Source organism: Amblyomma mixtum, chromosome 1, assembly GCF_055824585.1.
Source record: "Amblyomma mixtum isolate Tamu chromosome 1, ASM5582458v1, whole genome shotgun sequence".
Lineage (NCBI taxonomy): Eukaryota > Metazoa > Arthropoda > Arachnida > Ixodida > Ixodidae > Amblyomma > Amblyomma mixtum.
In genome coordinates, this window is record NC_143012.1 from 39,474,300 (window position 1) to 39,498,564 (window position 24,265).

Below are 24,265 nucleotides of genomic sequence, written 5' to 3' on the forward strand. Positions count from 1 at the left end.
TTTGCTTGTTTGCTATTGTGCATTATGTATACTGCAAAGTAAGTTGTGCAACAGGAAATCTACAAGTCGGACCATGTGTAGCCTTTTTATTTGCAGCAGCCACTGCCTGATTGACTTGAACTAGGATACACAGGGTTATCTTCGTTTCTTAATTGAGTCGGAAAAGTAACAAGCAAAAAAAATAATTGCTCGTTTGTATTCAATTGTACTGCTGCTCTATCAGCTGCTGCAGTCAGGCCTGCATTCAAGACAGTGAATCTTCAGTTTGGAAATTAATAGTGGCGTATTTGTGTCTGTTTTCTTCTGTTTTTCTGTGCTTGTGCTGTTTTCCACTGTGCATTCAAACCATCTGAGAACCCATCTTCAGACCTTTGTACAGTTAGTAATTAATCTTATCCACTCCAAAGGGTTATCGCAACAATCCTCCTATCCTGTGCTATTGCAGACAAACCTGCCATGCCTGGCGGACCTCTGAAGCCAGAGAAAGTCCGTGCGGACCACGTCGAGCTTTCATGGAAGCCACCACCTGACACGGGCGGCCAGGATCTCAAGGGCTACGTGTTGGAGAAGATGGACACGGACACAGGCCGCTGGGTGCCGGCGGGAGAGGTTGGTCCGAAGGAGACCAAGGCCCGCATCGACGGCCTCCAGAAGGGCAAGAAGTACAAGTTCCGTGTCAAGGCCGTCAACAAGGAAGGTGAATCCGAGCCCCTGGAGACGGGAGAAGATATTGTCGCCAAGAACCCATATGGTAAGGCTCTCACTACATCCTGTGTGATACAACATGCTCTGAGTCTGACAACATTGAATACTAGAGCAGCCAGAAACCGAAGTAGCACTTTAAGTGAATGAGGTGTGGTTTGTGTGTGCAGTTAAGCCACATCAGAAATATATTTATTTACTTATTTATTTAATACTGTGGAGTCGCTTGACTCCAAGCAGGGGTGAGCCCAGATACAAATAAAAAACAAGATATACACAAGCGTCATGCAAGAGTAAACAGATGATGCAAAAAAATGAAGCCAAGAAGACAAGAGTTTCACATACAAAAGGCTCTCAAATTATCAACAAACGTTTCTACATTCGGGCTGTTCACTACACACTTACCGTAAAATTCCGAGCAAGCGCCCCCTCACCAGCAAGTCGAAATCACTGGCAAAGTAGGGGGGGGGGGCGCTATCCCGGAACAGTGCCGAAATTCAAGATGGCGGCGACATTTTTCCGCCAGGAAAAAAAAAAACGCAGTGCGCATGGGTTTAAAATTTTATTTAGCTCCAGCAACATGAACTTTATTGAGCGAAAGATTGCTAGGTCAATTACTCTCGAAACCATCAAAAGTATCCTCCGAGTCAGTCGCAAAAAAAAGTTCACAACATTCCGCTCGAAGCGCACCCCGGTCTTCTGGTGCCACGGCTCCAACGTCTGCCAATCGGCCATGCAGGTCGCCGTCCGAGCCATCGAGTGCGTTAGTAATTCCGCATCCCTTGAAGGAGCGTGCCACAGTCTCCTCAGGTACAGCAGCAGCCCATGCCTCGGCAACAAAATCAAGAACATGCTGGCGCGACGGCTTCTTCAGGTTTCCTTTGGGCGTCCTCTCTTCTTCGCGCATATATTCTTCCCACAAACGCCGTAGGGTGGACTTGAGAGGCTTGTTCCAATAAACGTCAGCCGGCTGCAGGATGCTCGTGCACCCCGCAGGCACACAGAGCACATCGGTATCGCGCTCCTCGAAAGCATTCTTGGCAGCTTCTGTTTTATGGATGGGCGCCTGGTCCAGTACCAGTAAGCGGCGCACGTCATCGACGTTTGGGCCCCATGTGGGTCCCATGTGTCGTTCGCGTGTGCGAACGACACATGGGAACGAGCATGGATGGGAACGAGCATGCGAATGGCTTGAAAAGCAGGATTGGATTGGACTGGATTCTTGGATTGGATGGGGTAGACCAGTGTTTCTTGGGTGCGGTGCGTGATAACGGCCGGGGGAGGGGGCGCTTTCCTGGAACGGCGCGGAAATGTGAAATTGACAGTGATTTTCGGGGGGGCCCTTGCATGGGTGGGGGCGCTTGTTCGGAATTTTGCGGTAGGCAATTCATTCCACTCTGTAATCGATTTGAGAAAAGATAAGTGTTTAACTGTATTAAAGTATGCACGAAATTCTTGCAGCATTTTTCCATGGTTATAATGCATACTTGCTCATGAAACAGGACTAATATAATCATGGATATATAATCATATAATCATGGGAATCACATGTTGAAATTGCTTTTACACAGTGCTGTTTTTTTATATCTATGAGGAATATCATATGTTTAAATTGAAGTTAAAGCTTTGCTGTTAGTATACTATATTTGTTACTTCTTTGCAGACCATTTCTCTGTGACTAGATGTAACTGTGTTCATGTCCCTCACGACCTTCCCTGTGTGTTTTGTCAACTGCTGCTTTCATCATTCAAAAATTTTTGTGGAAAACGTGAATGCAAGGTGGAGGAGATTGTTAAAATGGAAGGAAAGGAAAAGACAGAGAAACACTAGTTTAAAAGTTTAAATTTTCAATGGCACCTTGCTCTACTCTGGTGCCAGGTGGGGCATTGTTACCCATTCACACCTGTAACCCTCTTTCTTTCTTTCCCAGATGAGCCTGGCAAGCCAAGCAAACCGGAGATTGTGGACTACGACAACACCAAGGTAGACCTCAAGTGGGACAAGCCGGCGAGTGATGGCGGGCGTCCCATCCTTCACTACATCGTGGAGAAGAAGGAAAAACACAGCTCGGACTGGGTGGAGGCCCTCAAGACGCCCGGGGACAAATGCGAGGCCACGGTTGCCGACCTCAAGGAGAACTCAGTCATGCAGTTCCGCGTGCGCGCCGTCAACAAGGCCGGTGTGGGCGAACCCAGCGAGCCCACCGAGAACCACATTGTCAAGCATCGCAACTGTAAGCGGCCTTTGCAGCCTTATTATTTATGGCTAGCTAAAGCACTGAGATCATTCGGAAGATGACAGAGCACAGGTTTCACTGGTGGCAGTAGCTACAGGCACTTCAATCGGAGCTGAAAAGTCAGCTGTCATCTTTCTTGTCCAAAAACCAGAGAATAAGGAAGTGAACGTGATTGGCTGGAAGGAGAGGAAAAGTACGCTAATTGGACAGAGTTTATGAGGAGTGGAAGGGCACTATAACTGTCACATAAAGGGCAAACTATGGTCTTGAGCTCTCAAGGGTGATCATGTGTTTCCTGTTTCAAGGAGAAACAGGTTATGAGTGATAGCACACTGTATGCATTACCACGGTGGTCTAGCCCAGCAATAATCTCGTCCAGGAGTGCGAAATATGACCTTACTAGGGGTTATGTCTGACATACATCAAACACATTTCGATTAGCACAATATCACAGCACATTAGTCCCACCATTGCTTGTGCCTTCATTCGCAAGTAGGGCAAGAATACCTGCTTTACAGCGACAGCTGTTAAGTGCAAGTTTTCCTGTTCTGTGGCATTGATGGTTTTGGCGTAACATGAAGGACAAACAAGGAACAAAGTGCAGTGATCATGCGCTGGCTTGATGCGCATTTACAAATGGCGCATCTAGCTCTGCAAACAGCTGTTACTGAATCTCATGTTACACAGGTGTAGTCACCAAAAGTTGATTTTTTTTTTCTGATGTCATCTTTTGTTGTCTTTCATTTTGCTACACATCTTTAGCTATGATAGATTTTAGACAACTGGTTGAAATCTTTGCTTTCATTCTACGTGTGGCTTTGTGTGCTCCCAGGCTAGGCATTCCTGGCACTTTATTTGAGGCCAAGACTATAAGGGATTATGAACAGGCTATTGCTCACTACAGTCACATTAGTGCACCAGGCTGAGCACATTAGTTGGATCGCAGCCATGCCATAATCGGACCAGCATGACTGCATGTTGTGCTGCATAGCATTATTTTGAAGGAGTCTTTTCAGTTGTTTCTGAATGGCTGATTGCATTATTTAAAAGAAGCAAAAGATAGTAAGATGACACCTGACATCAGTTGTTAGCACCTTTCAATGGAGGGTGAGGTCTTAGTCATCAGACTTGCTAGAGTATTTCAGTGACCTGTGTAGTTTTCGCCTCAAACGTAATAGTAGCTGCTTGCTTGTAAATTGTTCATTTTTGTTGACATTAGAGACACCTTGGCAAACTGCGAATCCTGTGCTGAAGTTCTCTATTTTCGTACACTTCAGCGTTAATCATTTATGTCCTAATGGCAAAACAGATGCTGCACAATACCTGGTTCATCGTCTTATGTGCTTAGAAAAAGTGGAGGCATAATGAGGCAGTTGTCCTGAGTTCATGGCAGTGTGGGAAACCATGACTAATGAATTTAGATTTAGATGCATACGTCAGCAATTGGTGAACACAACAGTAAGTTTTTTTTGTGCTCCTTTTTTAAAAGAGCAACTTATAGAAGAGTGCAAGTTTTCTCTGGTGGAAAAGGTGTATGGGCGAGCATCCACTAGATTCATTCATGTGTTCTGCATGGTGAGCACTTCATATTGATACAAGCCAATGTCTCTCTTTTTTTGCTTTTTTTTTGCTTTCTGTGCAGTGAAACCTCGCATTGACCGCACCAACTTGAAGAATGTGATCCTGAAGGTAGGCAGGTCTCACACCTACGAGGTGGACATCATTGGTGAGCCGGCGCCAGAGGTTGTCTGGACGTTTGGCGAAGCCGGGCAGAAGCTCAGCCCCGATGAGAACACCACCATTGAGAACAAGGACTACCATTCAGACTTCGGCATCGTCAAGGCCTTGCGGAAGCAGTCTGGAAAGTACACCATCACTGCTACGAACAGAAACGGAAAGGATTCTGTTTCAGTCGACATCACCATCCTTGGTAAGCTGCATGTTAAGCTCATGTAATTTTCACCTCTGTGTTTACCTCAGAAGTGCACATTAATTTTTCATAGCTCAAAAAAAAATGTAGGTCACACTGCCTTACCTGCAAGATAAGAGTGCATGTCATCATCGAAGCGCATAGAAGCTTTCGGGATAGGAATCTCTTTTATTTCAAACTCTGCTCAAGCATATTTTTTCCATACCTTGTTCTTGGCGCATGATAGCCTTAGCTGCTTATGCGCCAATAAACCCAACACAACACAACACATTTAGCTGAACCAGTTTTGAAGCAAAGATGTTTGTTTTTGAGAATTTTAGAAAATAATTGTGATGGTAGTCCACTAAGCTAAATACGGGATCCATACTGTTTGTGGATGAAAACAATTCTGTCCACACTTCAGGTGCAGTTGCCAACCGATTTTCCATATGTTGAAAATTTGGATGTTTCATTTGTTCATGCAAATTTACGGAACTGTCCGTAACGCCGTGCGGTTATTGTTGAAGGAATGTAGAACATTCCAAAGCATAGTGCAGTCAGTGATGATGTTTCGAATGGAGATTTCGCTTTGCTCACAAACAATGCCTTTTGAGGAGATGCAAAAGCCTTCTCCAAAAAAACGTAGCACTTAATGGTCCCCGTTTTTTTTACTCTGTGAAGGCAAACCAGCCAAACCCGAAGGACCCTTGGAGGTCACGGATGTCCACAAGGAAGGCTGCAAGCTCAAGTGGAACAAGCCGAAGGACGATGGTGGCTGCCCACTGCGCCACTACGAAGTGGAAAAGCTGGACAAGGAAACTGGTCGCTGGACCCGTGTTGGCAAGACCGACAAGCCCGAGATCGAGGTCACCGGCTTGACTCCCAACAAGGAGTACCTCTTCAGGGTCACTGCTGTCAATGACGAGGGTGAATCCGAGCCTCTGGAGACACTCCAGGGAACAGTTGCCAAGAACCCATACGGTGAGCATTGGTCTGTTAGTAGTACTGCGCCGTGCTACTCTGGAATTTTTGCTTGTTTTGGCAGCTTGGCATTATCGATAATGCTTCTTGAATTCTAGTACTTCATAATTTCGCACATGGTTTAAATATCACAGGTCAGAGAATGGGTAGTATGTCTGCATGGTAGTTGCTTCAGTGTTGAAATGCCGAAAGACGCGGGTTCAATCCCGGCCGCCGCGGCTGAATTTCTTGAAGGCAAAATTCTAGAGGCCCGTGTGCTGTGCGATGTCAGTGCACGTTAAAGAACCCCAGGTGGTCGAAATTTCCGGAGCCCTTCACTACGACGTCTCTCATAGCCTCAGTCGCTTTGGGACGTTAAACACCAACAAACAAACAAACAAACAAATCAGTGTTGAAATGAAACTGGAGTATACGGCTTTCGTTTCACAGTGCGGTGTGTTTGAGGCATAGATAGAATATGGGAACTGTTCTCTCAGTGTTAGCGGCAGCAGCATTTTGGGAAACCTTTAGCGTGCATCACTTGACGCACCTGTGGCCAATGCCCGCACCACAGACGAGCCGACCAAGCCAGGAACACCCGAGCTGGTCGACTGGGACAACACGAGCGTGGACCTCAAGTGGGAGCCTCCCAAGAGCGATGGTGGCGCCCCCATCGAGAAGTACATTGTGGAGAAGAAGGACCGCTTCGGTGTTGACTGGGAGAAGGCCACCGAAGTGCCCGGCTCCAAGAACGAGGCAAAGGTCACTGGCCTCAAGGAGAAGACTGAGTGCCAGTTCCGGGTGGTGGCCGTCAACAAGGCCGGCCCCAGTGAGCCCAGTGATGCCACCCAGATGCACACTGTCAAGCACCGAAAGCGTGAGTGCCCACTTTCTCTGGCTCAGTTAGGCAGGCCTGGTGCTCTCAGTGCCCTGTCTCACTACTTCTGCATGGTGCTCTCAGAGCTGTGAGGCATACTGCGGCTATTTCACTGGTTTCCTTGCTTGGCCAAGTATGTAGAACAGGTACTTAATTCACAGCTTTCTTGTCATAACTCGCTGTAAGAGGCAGAATACTTTTTCCAATTTTCCAGACTGCTTGTGTTTAGTTCTGAAGACATAAAACTACGCAGGAGACAGGACACAGAAAAGATGCAGACAGGACGAGCGTAGACTAACAACTGATTTATTTGACGAAAAAACGACCTTCCTTCAAGAGCAACGCATGTGCAACCTAACTTAACGCCCAAAGCAAAAGTACACAATCTAATCAACCCGAAAAGTCAAGTTCCTTCTGATACAGGTGAATTGATGCCTCGCTAACACATTTTTGTTAGCGAGGCACAGTGCGGAAAAATGTGTTAGCGAGGCATCAATTCACCTGTATCAGAAGGAACTTGACTTTTTGGGTTGATTAGATTGTGTACTTTTTCTTTGGGCGTTAAGTTAGGTTGCACATGCGTTGCTCTTGAAGGAAGGTCATTTTTTCGTCAAATAAATCAGTTGTTAGTCTACGCTCGTCCTGTCTGCATCTTTTCTGTGTCCTGTCTCCTGCGTAGTTTTAGGTCTTCAGAATGTCTTACCAACTAGCCTCTCATCACGCACTTCTAGAATTGTGTTTAGTTTTTATCTGTTTGGGATCAAAATGTCTTTTATAACACATTTTAAACCATAGAAACAATAAGGGGAGCCGCCGGGATGGCTCAGTGGTTATCGCATTCGGCTGCTGACCCCGAAAGACGCGGGTTCAATCCCGGCCGCAGCGGTCAAGTTTCAATGGAGGCGAAATTCTATGAGACCTGTGTACTGTGCGATGTCAGTGCATGTTAAAGAACTCCAGGTGGTCGAAATTTCCAGCGACCTTCACTATGGCGTTCCTCATAGCCTGAGTCGCTTTGGGACATTAAACCCCCACAAGCCAAACCATAGAAACATTAAGGAAAAAGTTTCTAATTTCTTTAAGGGTATTTCTTTCTTTCTGCTCACCTGTTTGCAAGTGAGTAACCCATATTAGGCTGGATGCACAGCATTTATTTAGGAGTAAAAAAGAAGAAGAAAGGTGTGAATCATCTGAAAATTTTGAGCAAAATAATTGTGTTTTTTGGGTTCATTTATTGTGGTAGAGGCACTAGCATGCAGTTTATAGTACATACTTCAACTGGTGCGCCATCCTGTTTAGGCACATTGCAACATGCTCACAGGCCAAGCTGACTTTCTTTTTATCTTTCTCTGGTTCCATTTATTTGTAGCCTGAACTATTGTGCCTACAGTTGTTCAGGCATTGAGACTTTTGTTTTTTCACCTAAAATAAGGAGTGCTGTTCAAAGGGAACTGACTGGCTAACTTATCCAGCTTTTGCAATGGTTTCTTTCTGAATGCAGTGAAGCCGTACATTGACCGCACAAACCTCGACGTCACAATGGTCAAGAAGGGCAAGCAGATACGCCTGGACGTCAACATCCGTGGTGAACCTCCGCCGAAGGTCACCTGGAAGTTGGTGGACAAGATTGTTGAGACCAAGGACAACGTTGAGGTCATCAACGTTGATTACAACACGAAACTTAACATCAACGATGCCCAGCGCAAGGACTCTGGTCTTTACAAGATCTTTGCTGAAAATGAACACGGAAAAGACGAAGCACAAGTGGAAATCATAGTGCTTGGTGAGTGAGGCTTTTGTATTTTACAAACCCTGCAAAGTCTTTGTGGTCAGTCAGGCTTTTGTTTTTTTACATGAGCAACACATTTCTAATGGTTTAGTAGTATGCAAGAATCCAGGATTTGTTTAGATTTTTTTTCTATATGTGAGTCCTGGCAGTGTTACTTAGTAGGCAAAATTTATCACTAATGAAGATTAGTGTTCTGGTATTTCTTTGCTGTATTGCTTCTTTTTTGGCGGCTTTTCGTGCCAGAGAACTATTGCTGAAAAGCATTTCTCATGAGTACGAACTAAAAATGCCGGTGCTTTCAACCACTCTTATGGCGAAAAACATCCTGAACATTTCAAGATGAGTGAAGTTAATCAGACTTAATGTTAAACACATCAACAGTTAAACACATCAGCTGTTGAAACTTACCTTAGGTTCGATTTAATGTACATGTATTTTTTACTTTTTTTCATTTATAATTTCTACACTGCATACATGCAGTATTACAAATGGTGCTATAGTAGGACAGATCGAGGCAAGTGCATGACAGGTGAATTCAACACTAAATGAAATAAACAAATGCAAAAAAAAACAATTGGCTAGAATTCTTACATAATTATGTGTGCATTGTAAAGTTTTTACTAACCTAATATGTAAGGCTCGGAGAGCAAAAGCAAACGGAAAAATAATTTCCTTGGACTTGGAAGGTGCTTCGTACTTTGAGCAGGCCTTGTTCAAAAGACTTTTTCTGGCACCTGCAGTAGGAAACACGCAACACTGTCAGGCATTTTGTGCTGCAGAATGGTACTGTAATAGAAAATGAAAAGAAGAATCGATCAGGCACTGTTTGGCTACTTTATAGGCCACAGCTTGTCATTAGTTAGCTTATTAGTTCATCGCTTATCTATTTATAATGGCAGTTTACTCTTGCTTGTCCTTAGCTTGACATTTAAAAAAATGTTTTCCCTTCTTCAGCTGCACCGTCCAGGCCAGGAGGTCCACTCAAGGTGTCGGACGTGCACGACAAAGGCTGCAAGCTTAAATGGAACAAGCCCGATGACGATGGCGGCAAACCACTTCAGGCGTACGTCGTGGAGAAAATGGACACACAGACTGGTAGCTGGGTGCCTGTGGCTCGAGTGGACCCAGACAAGACGGAGTGTCCTGTGACAGGGCTCATACCTGGAAAGCAGTACCAGTTCCGTGTGAAGGCTGTCAATGCTGAGGGAGAGTCTGAGCCTTTGGTCACCACTGCTCCCACCCTTGCCAAGAACCCGTACGGTGAGCAAAAAAACAAAAAACAAACCTTGCAGTTGCTGTGCTTGCACGCCTTGTGATGTCCGTGCAGCTAGATCACGAGTTGAAATCACCTGTGTCATCACACAGAATGAATCATTGCATCAGCAGTGCGAAAGAGCCAGCCTACCATGAGACAGAAATCTAGTCTGTTAGGCTGAACACAACCAAGAACCAAGTCTTTTTTTTTGATGGTAACATTACAAGAATCAAAGGAAGAGGCACCAACATTCATAATTTCTTTTTGTTCTCTTCTATTTTTGTTTTGTGAAATTCTCTATGAAGTTTCTTTTTTCTTTGTCTGAAATTTTAATGCGGGGACCATAACATCAGCGATATAGCGGCAACTATACTGTCAGAAAAATCACCGCTGTTAGACATACAGATGCAAGCTGTTGATGTTTGCCTGTTGTGAAGACTTACAAAGTTCAGCGTTGAAGCAACAAAGCTTCCTCTCCATGTTTGCATGTAGCTCGAAATTAGTGCATTCAACCTTGGCCTGACTGTGCAAACTGCACAGTGCGTCCCTAAATTTCAGACAATGTTCGCATTATTAGGTTCATGCTGTGCTCTGTCAGCTTTTGACAAGTTTGCAGTCAGTTTCAGTATTAGAATGAACACCTCATTGCCTCCGACGTTGTGAACCATAGACATCTTAACACTTTTCCTTTCAAGTTCATTGAAGAAGTAAAAACAGCTGCTGCCAACTTGGGTGTTCCCTTTTATAATGGAACGGACTGTACATGGCCTTCTTGCTGCTTGGGTGCAGACGAGCCGGGTAAACCAGGCAAGCCGGAAATCGTGGACTGGGATGAGAAGCACGTGGACCTCAAGTGGGATGCCCCCAAGGACGACGGTGGAGCGCCCATTACGGGCTACGTGATCGAGAAGAAGGACCGGCTGGGAGGCAACTGGGAGCCCTGCCTGGAGACCAACAGCTCCAAGCCCGAGGCCAAGGTGGAGGACCTGGTCAAGGGGCAGCAGTACCAGTTCCGCGTGCGGGCCGTCAACAAGGCTGGGCCCGGCGAGCACAGCGAGCCCACAGGAATGCACCTGTGCAAGGAACGATTCTGTGAGCACACAGCACATTTCGAATCACTCTCTTAAAGGGGCCGCGAAACACTGCTTGGGGGGATACCGGCTATACTTCAGGTGGGTTCTCTATGTCACACAGATGCTGACTTAAAAAGAATTACAGGAATCGATGCACAGGAACGGGAGTTATTCAGTGAAGAAATTTCAAAATACAAGCAAACAAAACACTGCCCTCAACTGGATTTTGGCGGGGCTTCCCACTCCTATTTCGCTCTCCCAATGACGGCACCTGGCGCAACCAATCAAAACAGCCTGCCAGAGCACGTCGCGGAAGTTTGCACTCCATGGTTGCCTGCTCTCTGTAACTCGTTCTTGCTGAGACTGGCAGCGTTGTTTCCATGCCAGAGCCCCTGGTGGTGTATTTTTATTTTACTTGCTTTGCAGGGCTTTCATCTAAGACGAACAAGTTTTTTTTGTTGTTCTAATATAAAACACCGACAGGTGACAAAATGTGTCTCTATTTATTCACACAATTTGCAGTATATTTACTGTTTGTCCAATCATCAGCTCGTGCCAGGTGATGTCATATCCGCTGCTAAAAACCCGCCACTGTGTGGCGACACCATCAGAGCCATGAAGTTGTTTTTGGGAGGACATTAAAATATTAAAAAACGGAATATACGCGGTATTACCGACGCTAATAGCACCATTATAACTCACTGTATGCAATCAACAGGCAAAACAGTTAACTAAGATTGTGTTTCTGGGCCCCTTTAAGGTTACAAGGATTACTTTGTGAAATCGAAAGGAATTCCTACAGGGTTATGACTAAGAAATAGGGGTCCTGAATTGGTGCACTTGGGGAAACCTTATTTTCGAGGAGGAATTAGCGCACCTGCCGTTGTCTGAATGCAAACTGAAGTATTGCAGTTCAGGGGTTCTCAGAACTCTTGGGTTCTTTGGAGTGCTTCTTGGGCTCCACAAGCACCTAAATCTGTGCGTGCCTCAACCCCCACCTGTCCTTTGTCCAATTTATTTTGGGGCTGACCGGACTGTAATTGTTTATAGCAAACTGCTTCACTCTACAGACAGTGCTGACTCGTTTATCTGGCTAGAGGAAATTTCCGCTGCAGCTCTTGATATTGGCTTCCCTTATTTGCTTGTTTATTGATTTGCTTGTTCATGTTGCATGCAGTGGCGCCAAAGATTGTGCGAGACAACCTCCAGAACATCACGGTTCGTGCCGGACACGTTGCCAAGCTTAACGTGGAGGTCATTGGTGAGCCTCCACCGAAGACCACGTGGCTTTTCAATGGAAAGGAACTTGAGAAGAGCGATGTCGTGAAGATTGAGGACGAAGACTACAAGACGTTCCTGTGCATAGGCAAGGTGACTCGCAAGCACTCAGGCAAGTACACCATCAAGGCCGAGAACTCGTCGGGAAAGGACGAAGAGACCATTGACATCCTTGTTCTTGGTAAGCGGCATCCAATTTCTCTATTTAGCCTGTTTCTCTTTTTCCCAAGTGCTGGTTGTTTTTCTTTTTTTTTCCAATTTTACTTGGCTGGCTGATGTTTAGATTGCATTAGTTGAGATACAATCAAACCTCGTTATAATGAAACGGTTTATAACGAAATAATGTATATAACGAAGCAATGACGATTCCCCTTCGAAGCTTGGTCAACACGGGCTATAACGAAGCTACAGGCTATAACGAAGTAATCGCCGGGTCCCTTCAACTTCGTTATAACAAGGTTCAACTGTATATATTTTTTGTTAAGCCTGCGACAGGAATAATTTCGCTTTTGGTGTCACATATTGGCAGGAATCTCAGCATTATGCCGCTAAGCTTTTTTAAAATCGTGATCATAAGTGACCAGAACTACACAAGGTCTTTGTTAAGTTATTGCTTGGTGTGTTACAAGTTTCCGGGGTAACTATGAACCATGTTACGATCAGTTGCTTTGACTACGATATCATTAAAAGCATACCATAAGAAATGATAACGAAAGAGGTGAATGGTGAAACACTGGCACATTAGCTGAAGCTTACTTGTCCACTCTGTAGCATTGATATCAGCTTTATGATACACCTCAGTGCACATTTGTTCATATGAGCAGTTCCGCGTGTCAACAGTTGCTCATGTAAGAAGTTGCACATGTCAACAGTTGCACATGTGAGCAGTTGCACATGTGAGCAGTTGCACATGTGTGAAGTTGCACATGTATGTAGTTGCACATTCACACAGTCATGCACAGTAGCGCAGTTCTTGTGCACAGTTTATACTTCATTGGTGTAATTATTTTTCGTTAAGGAAATGAGCAAAAAATTTATTTTTTTTGTATCAGCTCACAGTGCAGCACGCATGCCTTAAGCATCTTTCCTGTTTTCGTCCTTGGGCTTAGCCATGATGTTGCATGCTTTTTTTACAGACAAGCCTGGCAAACCCGAGGGGCCACTCGAAGTGTCGGACGTTGATGCCAAGGGCTGCAAGCTGTCGTGGAACAAACCCAAGGACGATGGTGGTACCCCGATCGAAGGATACCAGCTCGAGAAGATGGACACTGCGACTGGACGATGGGTGCCTTGCGGAAAGGCAGACAAGGATGCCACTGAGATGAAGGTGACCGGTCTGGAGCCGGGCAAGAAGTACCAGTTCCGTGTTAAGGCCATCAACAATGAGGGAGAATCGGAACCGCTCGAGACCGAGCGGGCCACCCTCGCAAAGAACCCATACGGTAAGTGCTCTCCCACTTTGTGTTATAGATCTCTGGGGTGTTCTTTCGTTCGCTTTGACGTTTTGTTTCTTCTGAATCATTTGCACAAGTTTTTTGCAACGGCTGCTCACCGCAATGGTGCTAGGGATCCGAGGGATTTATTGGACACAGCACTCACAAGGAAACCTGTTTTCTCAGAACTAGGGCACGCACCATGAAAACGGAGGTTGCCTTCTACATGTGTATGGGCAATCAAAACTGTGCACTCAATTCCCACACGGTACTCCAAGGCTACAAAATAATCATAATCTAATTTTTTTTTACTCTCATGAGCTCATTGCACATACCTTCTGGCTCGCAGATTAGTATCTTTGGTAGCTTTCAGTGGCTGCATATGTTTTGGCCTTTTCAGAAGAGATGAATGTGGACACGAGTGTGGACATAAATGTGGGCGTAAATGTGAACGACATAAGTTGGCTCTGTCTATGTATTAAACCTGTGAAGGGACTAATCTTGGACGGAATTTAATTACAATATACACTATGTGGAATTGCTACTTGGAGGAATGGTGCAGATTTATTCACATGATTGCTATACCTCAAAAACAAAAATTATGAGTGATTTTTTTAAAATGCGATGGTCGCTGAACCGTACGAGCACAGCTTAAAGAAGGTGCAGGAAACACTGTTAGAAATTTGTGTTGCGATTTCTTAAAAGGAGCTTTGTGCAGATAAGCTTTGCCAAATGTGCTCTCAGCATGCATTTGAAAACCGTTCTATGTCACGTTGTTCTATGTCACGTCACTAAATGGTTCTCTGAGGTAATCCATCCCTTACTGAATACAGTTAAAGGTTTTCCCCCTTCACTATTTACGTATGCCTTTGTAAGTGCATGAGTACTGTAGACATCTCCCAAAAAATAAGAGTGATATCTGTGTGTGCAGTTATATATTTTAACAACTAGAAAATAAGGAATAGAACAATACAACCCCCCTCGCCGCTATCCTAGTTTCATGTTCAGGCTCACTGTATCCAATTTGCTTTGCTTATAGTATCTTTATTTTTTCTCATAAATAAATAAATAAATAAATAAATGGATGGAGCACTTCACTCAGCACAATATGGTCTCTCTTTTTTTTGTGTGTGTAAAGATTGTCAATGGCAAATCTCTTCTTGTTTTTCGTGTTTAAGATGATTGCATTTCTGCAATGGCAACCTGTTTCTACATTGGAGTTATCAAAGGTTTTTCACGTTAGAAAATGTTCACTTGTGTATGTCAACTGCTTTACTTTTAACCCGAAAAGAAAATGCATCAACATGCACAATTCACTACCAACCATCACTTATCGACCATCACTTATCGACCACCACTTATCAACCACCACTTATCAACCACCACTTATCGACCACCGCTTATCAACCACCACTTATCAGTTATCACTTATATTCACACTGGTAACAAGATGTCACTGTCAATAACATTCACAAATACGATGACAATGTGATATGCAGCATCTACAACATAACAGCACGCATCACGGCTCTGTCAAATATGCACACTACTTGAATAAATGAGCACACCATTAAGGCCTAACAGTGCATAAAATCAACAATTTTTGCACCATAACATGGGAATAACAATGTCACAGCAAGATTCTCAAATGTTTGGATGACAACAGTGTCAAGCCACAAAGCTCTGTGCACATCTGTGACATGCTCTCTAAACATGCTCGTAGTTTTGTAGTCTTAATTAACCGCAAACATGGCGGCAAAGTCACTGGACCGACAGACTTCACAGGTATGGAACAAGTCAACTTCGGCAGGCAACATCCTTTGAAAACGCACAGCCTTTCATTGTGAACGAAATACAATGAGTCTATATATAATATACCAATAGATATTTGTGTAGGTTATCAGAGAAAGTAGAGGTTGAGAGATCAAAACAGCACTTATACCAGGTATATGGAAAGGCAATAGCTTTGAGGCTCTGTAGGCCCATAGAGCATGAAACTAGCCAACACAAAACTATATCATGTTCTTACACATGAACATTATATCGCTATCTTGACAGAAGGAGATTTCGAAATTTCAAATAGTGCTTTGCTTTATTTTAGACCGATAATAAAAGCAGGACATAAAAGTTTATTGCAGGCAACAAGTTTCTCCACAACCTGCCAAGGAGGTAGCATTGCTGAATTCGCTTATAATTTACACATCATTCTTGGCACTTTCACTGCAAATTTCACATCACAACCAAATGCTGCAGATGTCAGAAACTTACACCAAGCATATTTAACACGCACATGGACAGAAACAAATGCTAAACAATTACATAATGAGCAGTCTCCATGTGTGCTGTTCATCAATATACACTATGTGGCATTGCTACTTGGAGGAATTCCTCAGGAGTTGTCAGTTCAGTGTTCCTCATTATTGACTAGGCACGGGCCGAGAGCACAGATTAGATATTGTTAATGTCAGGTGAGAACTCTTGTCATGAATAATAATCAAATATCTGACAGTGAAATGTTAGTGCATATAGATATTAGCACATAAAGAAAAAGTTGTTTCTATTGTGTAGTGCTGTAATACTACTTGACATAGAGGGTCATGACCAGGTAGCATATTTACAAAGCATAGTATTCACAGCCAGTGGCATATTTTAGCTCTGAAGCATCACAACTGCTGATACAAAGGGCACTACACTCCTGCAAAGTATGTATGTACAGTGTAATAAGTTTTGTTTAAAAAAAAGTATTGAGGCCACCAAAGATTTTAGTAAAAGGTTAACACAATGACACAAAAATCAAATCATCAGCCTCCTTAGTTCAATGCTAGGCTCTGTTTTACTGAACCACAGCCTTGATCTGCGAAGCATATCCTTGTGGTCTTCAAATATATAGTATGCATATTCACTGTACCCTGAAATGTTACAGTCATTGGCTGTGTGTACTATGGTTTGTAGAAAGCTGTGCGAAAAAGCCCCGAAGTTTACGTTGCATGTTGTCATCTGCACATCGCATGGCAGATGAACCAGGGGCACCAGGAACACCGGTCATCAAGGATTACGACAAGGACTTTGTGGTGCTCGAATGGGATGAGCCCATTAAGGACGGTGGTGCGCCCATTACGGGCTACATCATTGAGAAAAAAGACAAGTACAGCCACGACTGGACCCCGGCCGCTGAGATCTTCGGCAACAAGACCGAGGGCAAGGTGGATAAGCTTCAGGAAGGTGACAAGTACGAGTTCCGCGTGCGGGCCGTTAACAAGGCCGGTCCGGGTGAGCCAAGTGAGGCCACTGCGCCTCACCTCATGAAACATAAGCACCGTAAGTATGAGCCCACGCTTCTTTTTGCTCGTATAGGCTGCTCCTTCTTGGGAACTTCACCTTGTATCATGCGAAGGGAATGATGGCACAGTCACGCATGCTTATAAAACTGCTCTGGTAAAACCCAATGGGCATTGAAACTCCTCTGGACATCCTGGGGACGTTCAGGATCTCTTCGGGACGTCCAGGGGACGTTCAGTGCCCATTGGAAACTGCTCTTGTAAAACTGCTTTGGGCTCACGTGCATACTTGTGAATGTTTCATCAGAGCTCAGATACTGAAACTACTGGCATTAGCTCACTGTAACATGTGGGGCTTGTCACAGGACGTAGGCTGTAGGTCCTTTTGATGCATTGTGCAACTCATGTGAAGACTACAAAGTCTGCTCGAGGTTCTGCTGGGAAAGTGACTAAGTTAAAACACAATAACAAAACTGTTTATGGAGTTTGGAAAAATTTTGTTAAAATGTCTGTGTTGTAGCCTATTTGTTTGTCTTTCTCTCTCTCTCTCTGTCTTTCTTTGTAGGTTTATTAATTAATTTATTATTTTTATTTTATTTATTTTGTGGACTGCCAAGAATCGGTAAATGCTACGTTGACTGCATCTGAATATTGTCTCGGGCAACGTTCAGACACAGCACTCAGACTATGTCTCACACCATGACCTCTTTCACGCACCTACACAGTGAAGCCACGCATTGACCGAACCAACCTGCGCAACCTGACAATCAAGGTCGGCCAGGCGGTCAGCTTTGACGTGGACGTCATTGGTGAGCCACCACCAACTGTCACGTGGGAGCACGTAGGCAAAGGCGAGGTCAAGTCTGACGAGGTGTACCAGGTCGACAACATCGACTACAACACCAAGTTCAACATCCTGAGGGCCACCCGCAAGGAGACCGGTGTCTACAAGGTCAAGGCCACTAACAGCTCTGGAACGGATGAGGCAGAAGTGGAGATCAATGTCATAGGTATGTGGAGAGGTTGTTTGGACGCTTTAGACCATGATTGAAGAACTTCGGTCCAATTTTGGCTTGACTCAGCAGGAGTGCTCACTTATGCTAACTTCAATGCAGTAAGTTCCTTCAAGTGCTTAACTGAAGCTCATGGATCATAGTTCCACTTGAGTAGCTAGGTGGTAGCACAATGGCAAACACAACGCATAATGCAAGAGAGAAATTTTAAGGCGGAAGCCTTTAATGCTTCATCGTTGTAAGCAGAAGTTGTCGACAAAAATGTCACGCTTTTCAATTGGTCGAAACGGTCGGGACGTCACAGTGTGCGAATTTCAAAGGGGGCCAATTGTGCTTTGGCTAGGGATGCTAAAGGATCGTATAGTGGTGCTCCAAGTAAGTGGGAATGAGTTTAGTTAATTGCTTAATTACCCAATTAGCCTAATTAACCTTTCTAGTCAGGCCACATAAACAAATAAAACCCAGCAGGAAATTGGTTGAGTTCGGGAATCGAAGCCCGGTCTCCGGAGTGCGAGACGAGCATGCTAACCACTCCGCCATGCCAGCTCGATGGTTTGGAATGAACAAAGGCGCGTCTAGTGAATATGGTGTCTTTTTTCACTCCCATCTTCCTCCCTTGTTACTGCGAGGTTCAGGTGTCCGCGAGGTATGTGAGACAGATACAATTCCTTTCCTCAAAAACCAATCTACGAGCAAGGCGTAGAACCGAATGGGCGATGGCGTTCTATGGACTCCCTGGCAGCGTTGCAAGACGCTGTCTTGTTTCACTCTTCGAGGCGAAGCTTAACATCGTAACAACACATCAGTGACACAAGCAGCAACAACGCGCTTAAAGCTTTCACCTCACCGCACTTTAGGTCAACAAATTGCCCCTCCTGAATTTTTTAGTTTATTTCTGGCATTTCAATTTCCCTCTAGGCAAGCCAAGCAAGCCCAACGGGCCCTTGGAGGTTTCCGATGTCCGCAAGGATGGCTGCAAGCTGAGCTGGAAGAAGCCAGATGATGACGGTGGCTGCCCGATTGAGTGTTACGAGGTGGAGAAAATGGATGAGGAGACTGGTCGCTGGGTGCCGGCTGGAAAGTCGACCGAACCCAAGATTGAAATCAAGAACTTGGTGCCAGGCAAGAAGTACAAGTTCAGAGTGCGCGCCGTCAACAAGGAAGGCGACTCTGATGAGCTCGAGACGGACACGAGCACGCTTGCCAAGAATCCCTTTGGTAAGTAGCAGTATAATCATGAAGATTAGGCTCATGAATAGCAATTTCTCTTTTTTCATTGTTTTAGTACGTGTTCATGTCAAACTAGCCTCTGAGGAAGTCTTATTACCTTTGCTACAAAAGTTGGGGTAAGGGGGAGCCTGCTCTTTGAAAAAAAATTTTATTACTGAAGTTACAGTTATGCAATCTTTAGGGAACATGTATTTTTGTGTGCCGATTCTAAATATCTCATTTAATTTCTGCAACAAAAAAAAAAGTCCTTGTGCCTGTAAGCAATATGTTATGCAAGACTTTTGGAGAGAGCATTGAACAAATTTCGCTCCAGGTAACTTGCTTAAATGCATGCCATTGATTTATATTGACATCAAGGAGTGCAGTAAGATTAAAATTATCATCCCGCCTATCATACAAGCTGAGTTACGGGGTTTTGAAGTCACTACTTTTGGAGCCGGAAGAAAACAGCAATAAAGGCATAGTAGCTGCCCTTGGCTGTTGACTTACTATAAAGGACACATATTAACAGTTAACTTCTGCGTCTAGTCTTTAGTTCTGAGATATTGTCGACTTGGGCATTTGTGCAGACGAGCCTGGCAAACCGGGCCGTCCCGAGCCCACCGACTGGGACAGTGACCACGTGGATCTCAAGTGGGCACCGCCTGAGAGTGACGGAGGCACTCCGATCACGGCGTACGCTGTCGAGAAGCGCAAGAAGGGCACGCACAAGTGGCAGAAGGCCAAGGAAGTGCCCGGCACCAGCAACGAGGCCACCGTGGGCGACCTGGAAGAAGGGGAAGAGTACGAGTTCCGGGTGGTCGCCATCAACAAGGAAGGACCTAGCGAGCCTAGTGATGCCTCCCGCTCCGTGGTGGCCAAGCCCAGGAAACGTAAGTTCTTTTGTCCTCATTCGTACAAGAGGTGTGCTAGTAGTCAAGCAGGAGGAGCTGCTGGTGTTGAGAAGGAAGACGTAACTGAGGACAGCTGAGAGCCAGATGGAGGGAGCAGGCTTGGAAAAATTGCTGGAATAACACGAGCGGGGCACAGACAGAAATATTGAGGCCTTTGGAAGTGGCCTCTTTTCTTCAGTGAACTGATGTTGATGGAGATGAGGATGATGACGATGATGGCGATGATGATCTGATGGGCTTTATTTATTTATTTCAAGTTACCCTCTTGGTCCAGAGGGCATTACAGAGGGGGAGTGATGCAGTGAAAAAAAAAAAAAACAGTGCAACATACGTAACAAACAGTTCGAAAGAATGTAACAGAGACAAAAAATTAACAGAGGCTAATGTTATGGCACAGTATTTCAGGAAAGCAGGATAAACAGTAAAAAAAACGGCATATACAAAAAGACAGGCAAAACTGAATACAGGCGTGAACAGGGGATTATTCCCGGGGCTCGTCTGAAAAGCAGACGGTAACGGGGGGTAACAATCTGAAAACTAAACAGAAAGCACTGACATTGTATGGGAAACATAGCTAATAAGTGGCAACGCTCGTTAATGTTGGTCGGTAAAACTGGAGAAGACAGTAGAACACAATATGAAACTACATAAAACACACAACAATATGGGCTACGGGTTTTTTTTCACCAGGATTGCCAAGCACTTCGGTCTGCAGAAAGGCAACACTCGTTTTTGTTTTGACAACAACCTTTCTCAGTGTCAGGCTGAAGTGATAGCTGCTTTTGACTGATGTGCACATCCTTATATACATGCAGACAATATTGTAATTGTAACAGCCTCATGAATGTTATTGAAAACTGATGCATTAATTTGTTGCTTGTTCTGGACCCATGGACATGAATCTAGGCCCATGGGATCCAACACCGGGCCTTATTGGCTTTGGTAGCCAACACAGGCCTGCACATGTATACAGGGTGTTTCACCTAAGACTTTCTGCAATTTTTAAAAATAAGCTATTTGAATTAGATGCGCGCTTTTTCTGGCATAGTATTGGCAGTGGTGTAGTGCATCATAATGCAGCTAAGACGTGCTAACTAGCAGGCTGGTTAACCAATATTTAATAGTTAACTTTTAAACTATTACCGTTGGGCTCCTTAATTATTGAGAGGCATGTAGCCCACTGTAAGTAATGTCCATATCCGTTTTTAGAATTTCGAGAACGCGATTATCCTCGGCGCTGTGGCCCAACAAATTTTGGCTATTTCGACGAGTTAGGTTCACTGGAGAGGTTGCTTTGCCTGCAAGCTTCTCAAACCGCATGTATTTTGGCGCGATGTAGGCGAAATTTGTTGGGCCACAGCGCCGAGGATAATCGCGTTCTCGAAATTCTAAAAACGGATATGGACATCACTTACGGTGGGCTACATGCCTCTCAATAATTAAGGAGCCCAACGGTAATAGTTTAAAAGTTAACTATTAAATATTGGTTAACAAGCCTGCTAGTTAGCAAGTCTTAGTTGAATTATGATGTACTACACCACTGACAATGCTATGCCAGAAAAAGCGCGCATCTAATTCAAATAGCTTATTTTTAAAAATTGCAGAAAGTCTTAGGTGAAACACCCTGTATATGACTCTCTTGTGCCAGAGTGCACATTTGTGCAATTAAAAAAAAAAAGATAAAGCAGGGACAGCCAAAATGATGTCCCCTTTTGGAAGCCAGTTTGATGCACCAGCTTATGTTCTGACTCACTCATTCATTCCACTGTGAATGTTACTAGTTCTGAGTGCTTAATTTAGAAGTTTTGTGTGTTGTTCATTTGCAGCCGGGTGCTAGTCACTTTTGGTAGGCCACGGCGACCTAGACTGAACAGATGCATTCATAAAGAACTGGTGTGCTTTGCTGTACCATCATACGCTCACGCAGCTGTTTCTTTTGACCTTTTGCAGTGGCGCCCAAGATCGACCGCACCAACCTGAAGGACACTACAATCAAGAGCGGCCAGTCGCTGAAACTGGACGTGGATGTGAAGGGCGAGCCTTGCCCGACCATCGAGTGGTCCTTCAATGGGCAGCCGCTCAAACCGACCGACAAGATCAAGATCGACATTGAGGACTACCACACGTTGTTCATCCTGACGGGGGCCAAGCGCGCCCACACGGGAACCTACACAATCACAGCCAAGAACATGCATGGCACTGACGAGGCATCCATTCAGCTCAAAGTGCTTAGTGAGTATGGCCGCCATACTATGAATGCTTTAAATTAACAAAAAAAAATGTCTGGTCTGTGTGCATGCTGGTATGTATGCTTTCTGTGTATGAGTGCAAGCTAGGAAAAGAGACCAGATAAGCAGCTTTTCTATGCATGCCTTGCAGTCAGGTCTGCATCCATACAGTTTCTTACTATTACCTAGAGGGAAAGCTGGCGGCGCTGCACTTCAGCCACCATGGACGCCCAAAGCATCATGGGGTGGTGAGCTACTTGTTGCGGCACAGTCGTAATTTTTCGGGAACACGGAGTGGCACTACTGAGACGTTTGATTTCGAAAACGCTGTTCGTGTGTGCGCAGACGACTTTCGCGCAAACACAGTGGGCAAAACCCATAGTAGTGAAAACGCGACGACACACGACGCCAATAAAAGGTTTCACTTTTCCGAAATGCCATTAAAAAACTTCTTAAAGTATCTAAGCAACAACATTTTTTTTGGAAACATATTTACTTTTAAAAATGCGCCTGTTAATTACGAAATATTAGTTTTTATAGTGTTCATTACTTGGCCAATAGGAGACCGAGTCGTCTCTTATTTTGGGCAAACTTTGCACTTAAATGCTTTTCTGCTCGTTTGTTGCAATCATTAGACAAGATATTGAATGTTAGGATGTTTGTAGTTATCAAACAGCTTTATTTTTCTATTATTTTTTGGCCAAAAGTTGCAGTTCCGCAACAAGTAGCTCACCGCCCCATGATGCTTTGAGCGCCCATGGTGGCTGAAGTGGTCTCGAGGCGTCGCCATGCAAACTCCCATAGAAGGGTCGCCAGCTTTCCCTCTAGGTAATAGTAAGAAACTCTATGTCTGCATCTAATGAGAATTGTTGTTCCACTAGATGCGTACAGGTGAATGTGACAAGCAAACATTTTTTTTTTTTTGCTTTTCAAACAGATTTACATAAAGTGCTATTCTTGCATGCATACTTGCATACTTGTGCACACATCTGTAGAAACAAAAAGAAAAACGGGTCATTATTGCCAAGAAGTGTGACAGACATTGAAGTAGGCCTGGTGAAGTACTGTTTAGAAATAAGCATTGATGCCTCACATTTAGTTTCATCTTTTAAAATAGATAAATGTACAACTTTCCTGATGCTCAAGTGGGGTCACATGCCACGGTATTGTTGCCTCTGATACCTATCACCGAGCTTCTTTCTTCATGTCTGACCTGTGCTGTATTCACTGTTTAGCAAGCAAACATTTGTAACTCTTGTTACGAATAAGCAGAACAGCTATCTGCGTGAAAATACTTTCTCGAGTAATATTTTGAAATTTCGGTCTTAATTCTTTTTAATCACACCTGCAGGCAAGCCATCCAAGCCCAAGGGCCCACTGGAGGTGTCGGACGTAACAGCCGAGGGATGCAAGCTCAAATGGGACAAGCCCGAAGACGATGGTGGCGAGCCCATCCAACAGTACGTGGTGGAGAAGATGGACACAGACACGGGCCGCTGGGTACCTGTCATGACCACAAAGGAGCCCGAGGCTGAAGTTAAGGGACTGGTTCCAGGCAAGGAGTACAAGTTCCGCGTCCGTGCGGTCAATCCGGAGGGCGAGTCGGAACCACTCGAGACGGAACAGGGCATCGTGGCCAAGAACCCATACGGTTAGTGGGGAGTACCTCCAGATTCAGCCTGGTGGACCACTTTTACTGTCAAATTGTTCTTTTGCATCATTGTTCTGTAGCATGAGCCCTTTCAACCTCCCCACACCTTAAGTCCAATAATGTCCGCCGCCGAGTAGAATTTATTTCACCTGTACGACTGAAGAATGCAGTGAACTGCACAGTTTGCATGCTCTCCAGTACATACTGCTGTTCCTTGCAATAGACATTCTATCATTGCAGATACATCAAAATGCTAATGCAGCTAAACTAAAGCGAAAGGCCATTTCTTACAATAAAGAATTTTGAAAATTCTGAAAGCATCTTAACACAATTTGCCACTCTGTCACTGGCCACTGTAGCCTCTTGTCCTGTGCACCAACATTTAGCATTGAATAATTTCTTTTACCTAATTTTGTCTTCTCATCCGCCCACCTAACTTTCTGCTGCCCCCTGCTACGCC

General features: G+C 44.6%; 1 protein-coding gene across 1 annotated transcript in view; it reads left to right on the forward strand.

Annotated features, from left to right (window-relative positions):
• The window catches only part of bt (projectin protein bent), a 221,564-nt gene that overhangs the window by 123,323 nt on the left and 73,976 nt on the right, over positions 1-24,265 (forward strand). The window contains exons 41-56 of the mRNA XM_089548430.1: positions 446-751; positions 2,633-2,935; positions 4,581-4,868; positions 5,529-5,828; positions 6,382-6,684; positions 8,186-8,467; positions 9,428-9,733; positions 10,518-10,820; positions 11,979-12,260; positions 13,216-13,521; positions 16,528-16,830; positions 17,516-17,800; positions 18,722-19,021; positions 19,603-19,905; positions 21,877-22,158; positions 23,506-23,805. Of these exons, the coding sequence (XP_089404556.1) occupies positions 446-751; positions 2,633-2,935; positions 4,581-4,868; positions 5,529-5,828; positions 6,382-6,684; positions 8,186-8,467; positions 9,428-9,733; positions 10,518-10,820; positions 11,979-12,260; positions 13,216-13,521; positions 16,528-16,830; positions 17,516-17,800; positions 18,722-19,021; positions 19,603-19,905; positions 21,877-22,158; positions 23,506-23,805 (4,752 nt within the window). The remainder of the gene's footprint in view (positions 1-445; positions 752-2,632; positions 2,936-4,580; positions 4,869-5,528; positions 5,829-6,381; positions 6,685-8,185; positions 8,468-9,427; positions 9,734-10,517; positions 10,821-11,978; positions 12,261-13,215; positions 13,522-16,527; positions 16,831-17,515; positions 17,801-18,721; positions 19,022-19,602; positions 19,906-21,876; positions 22,159-23,505; positions 23,806-24,265) is intronic.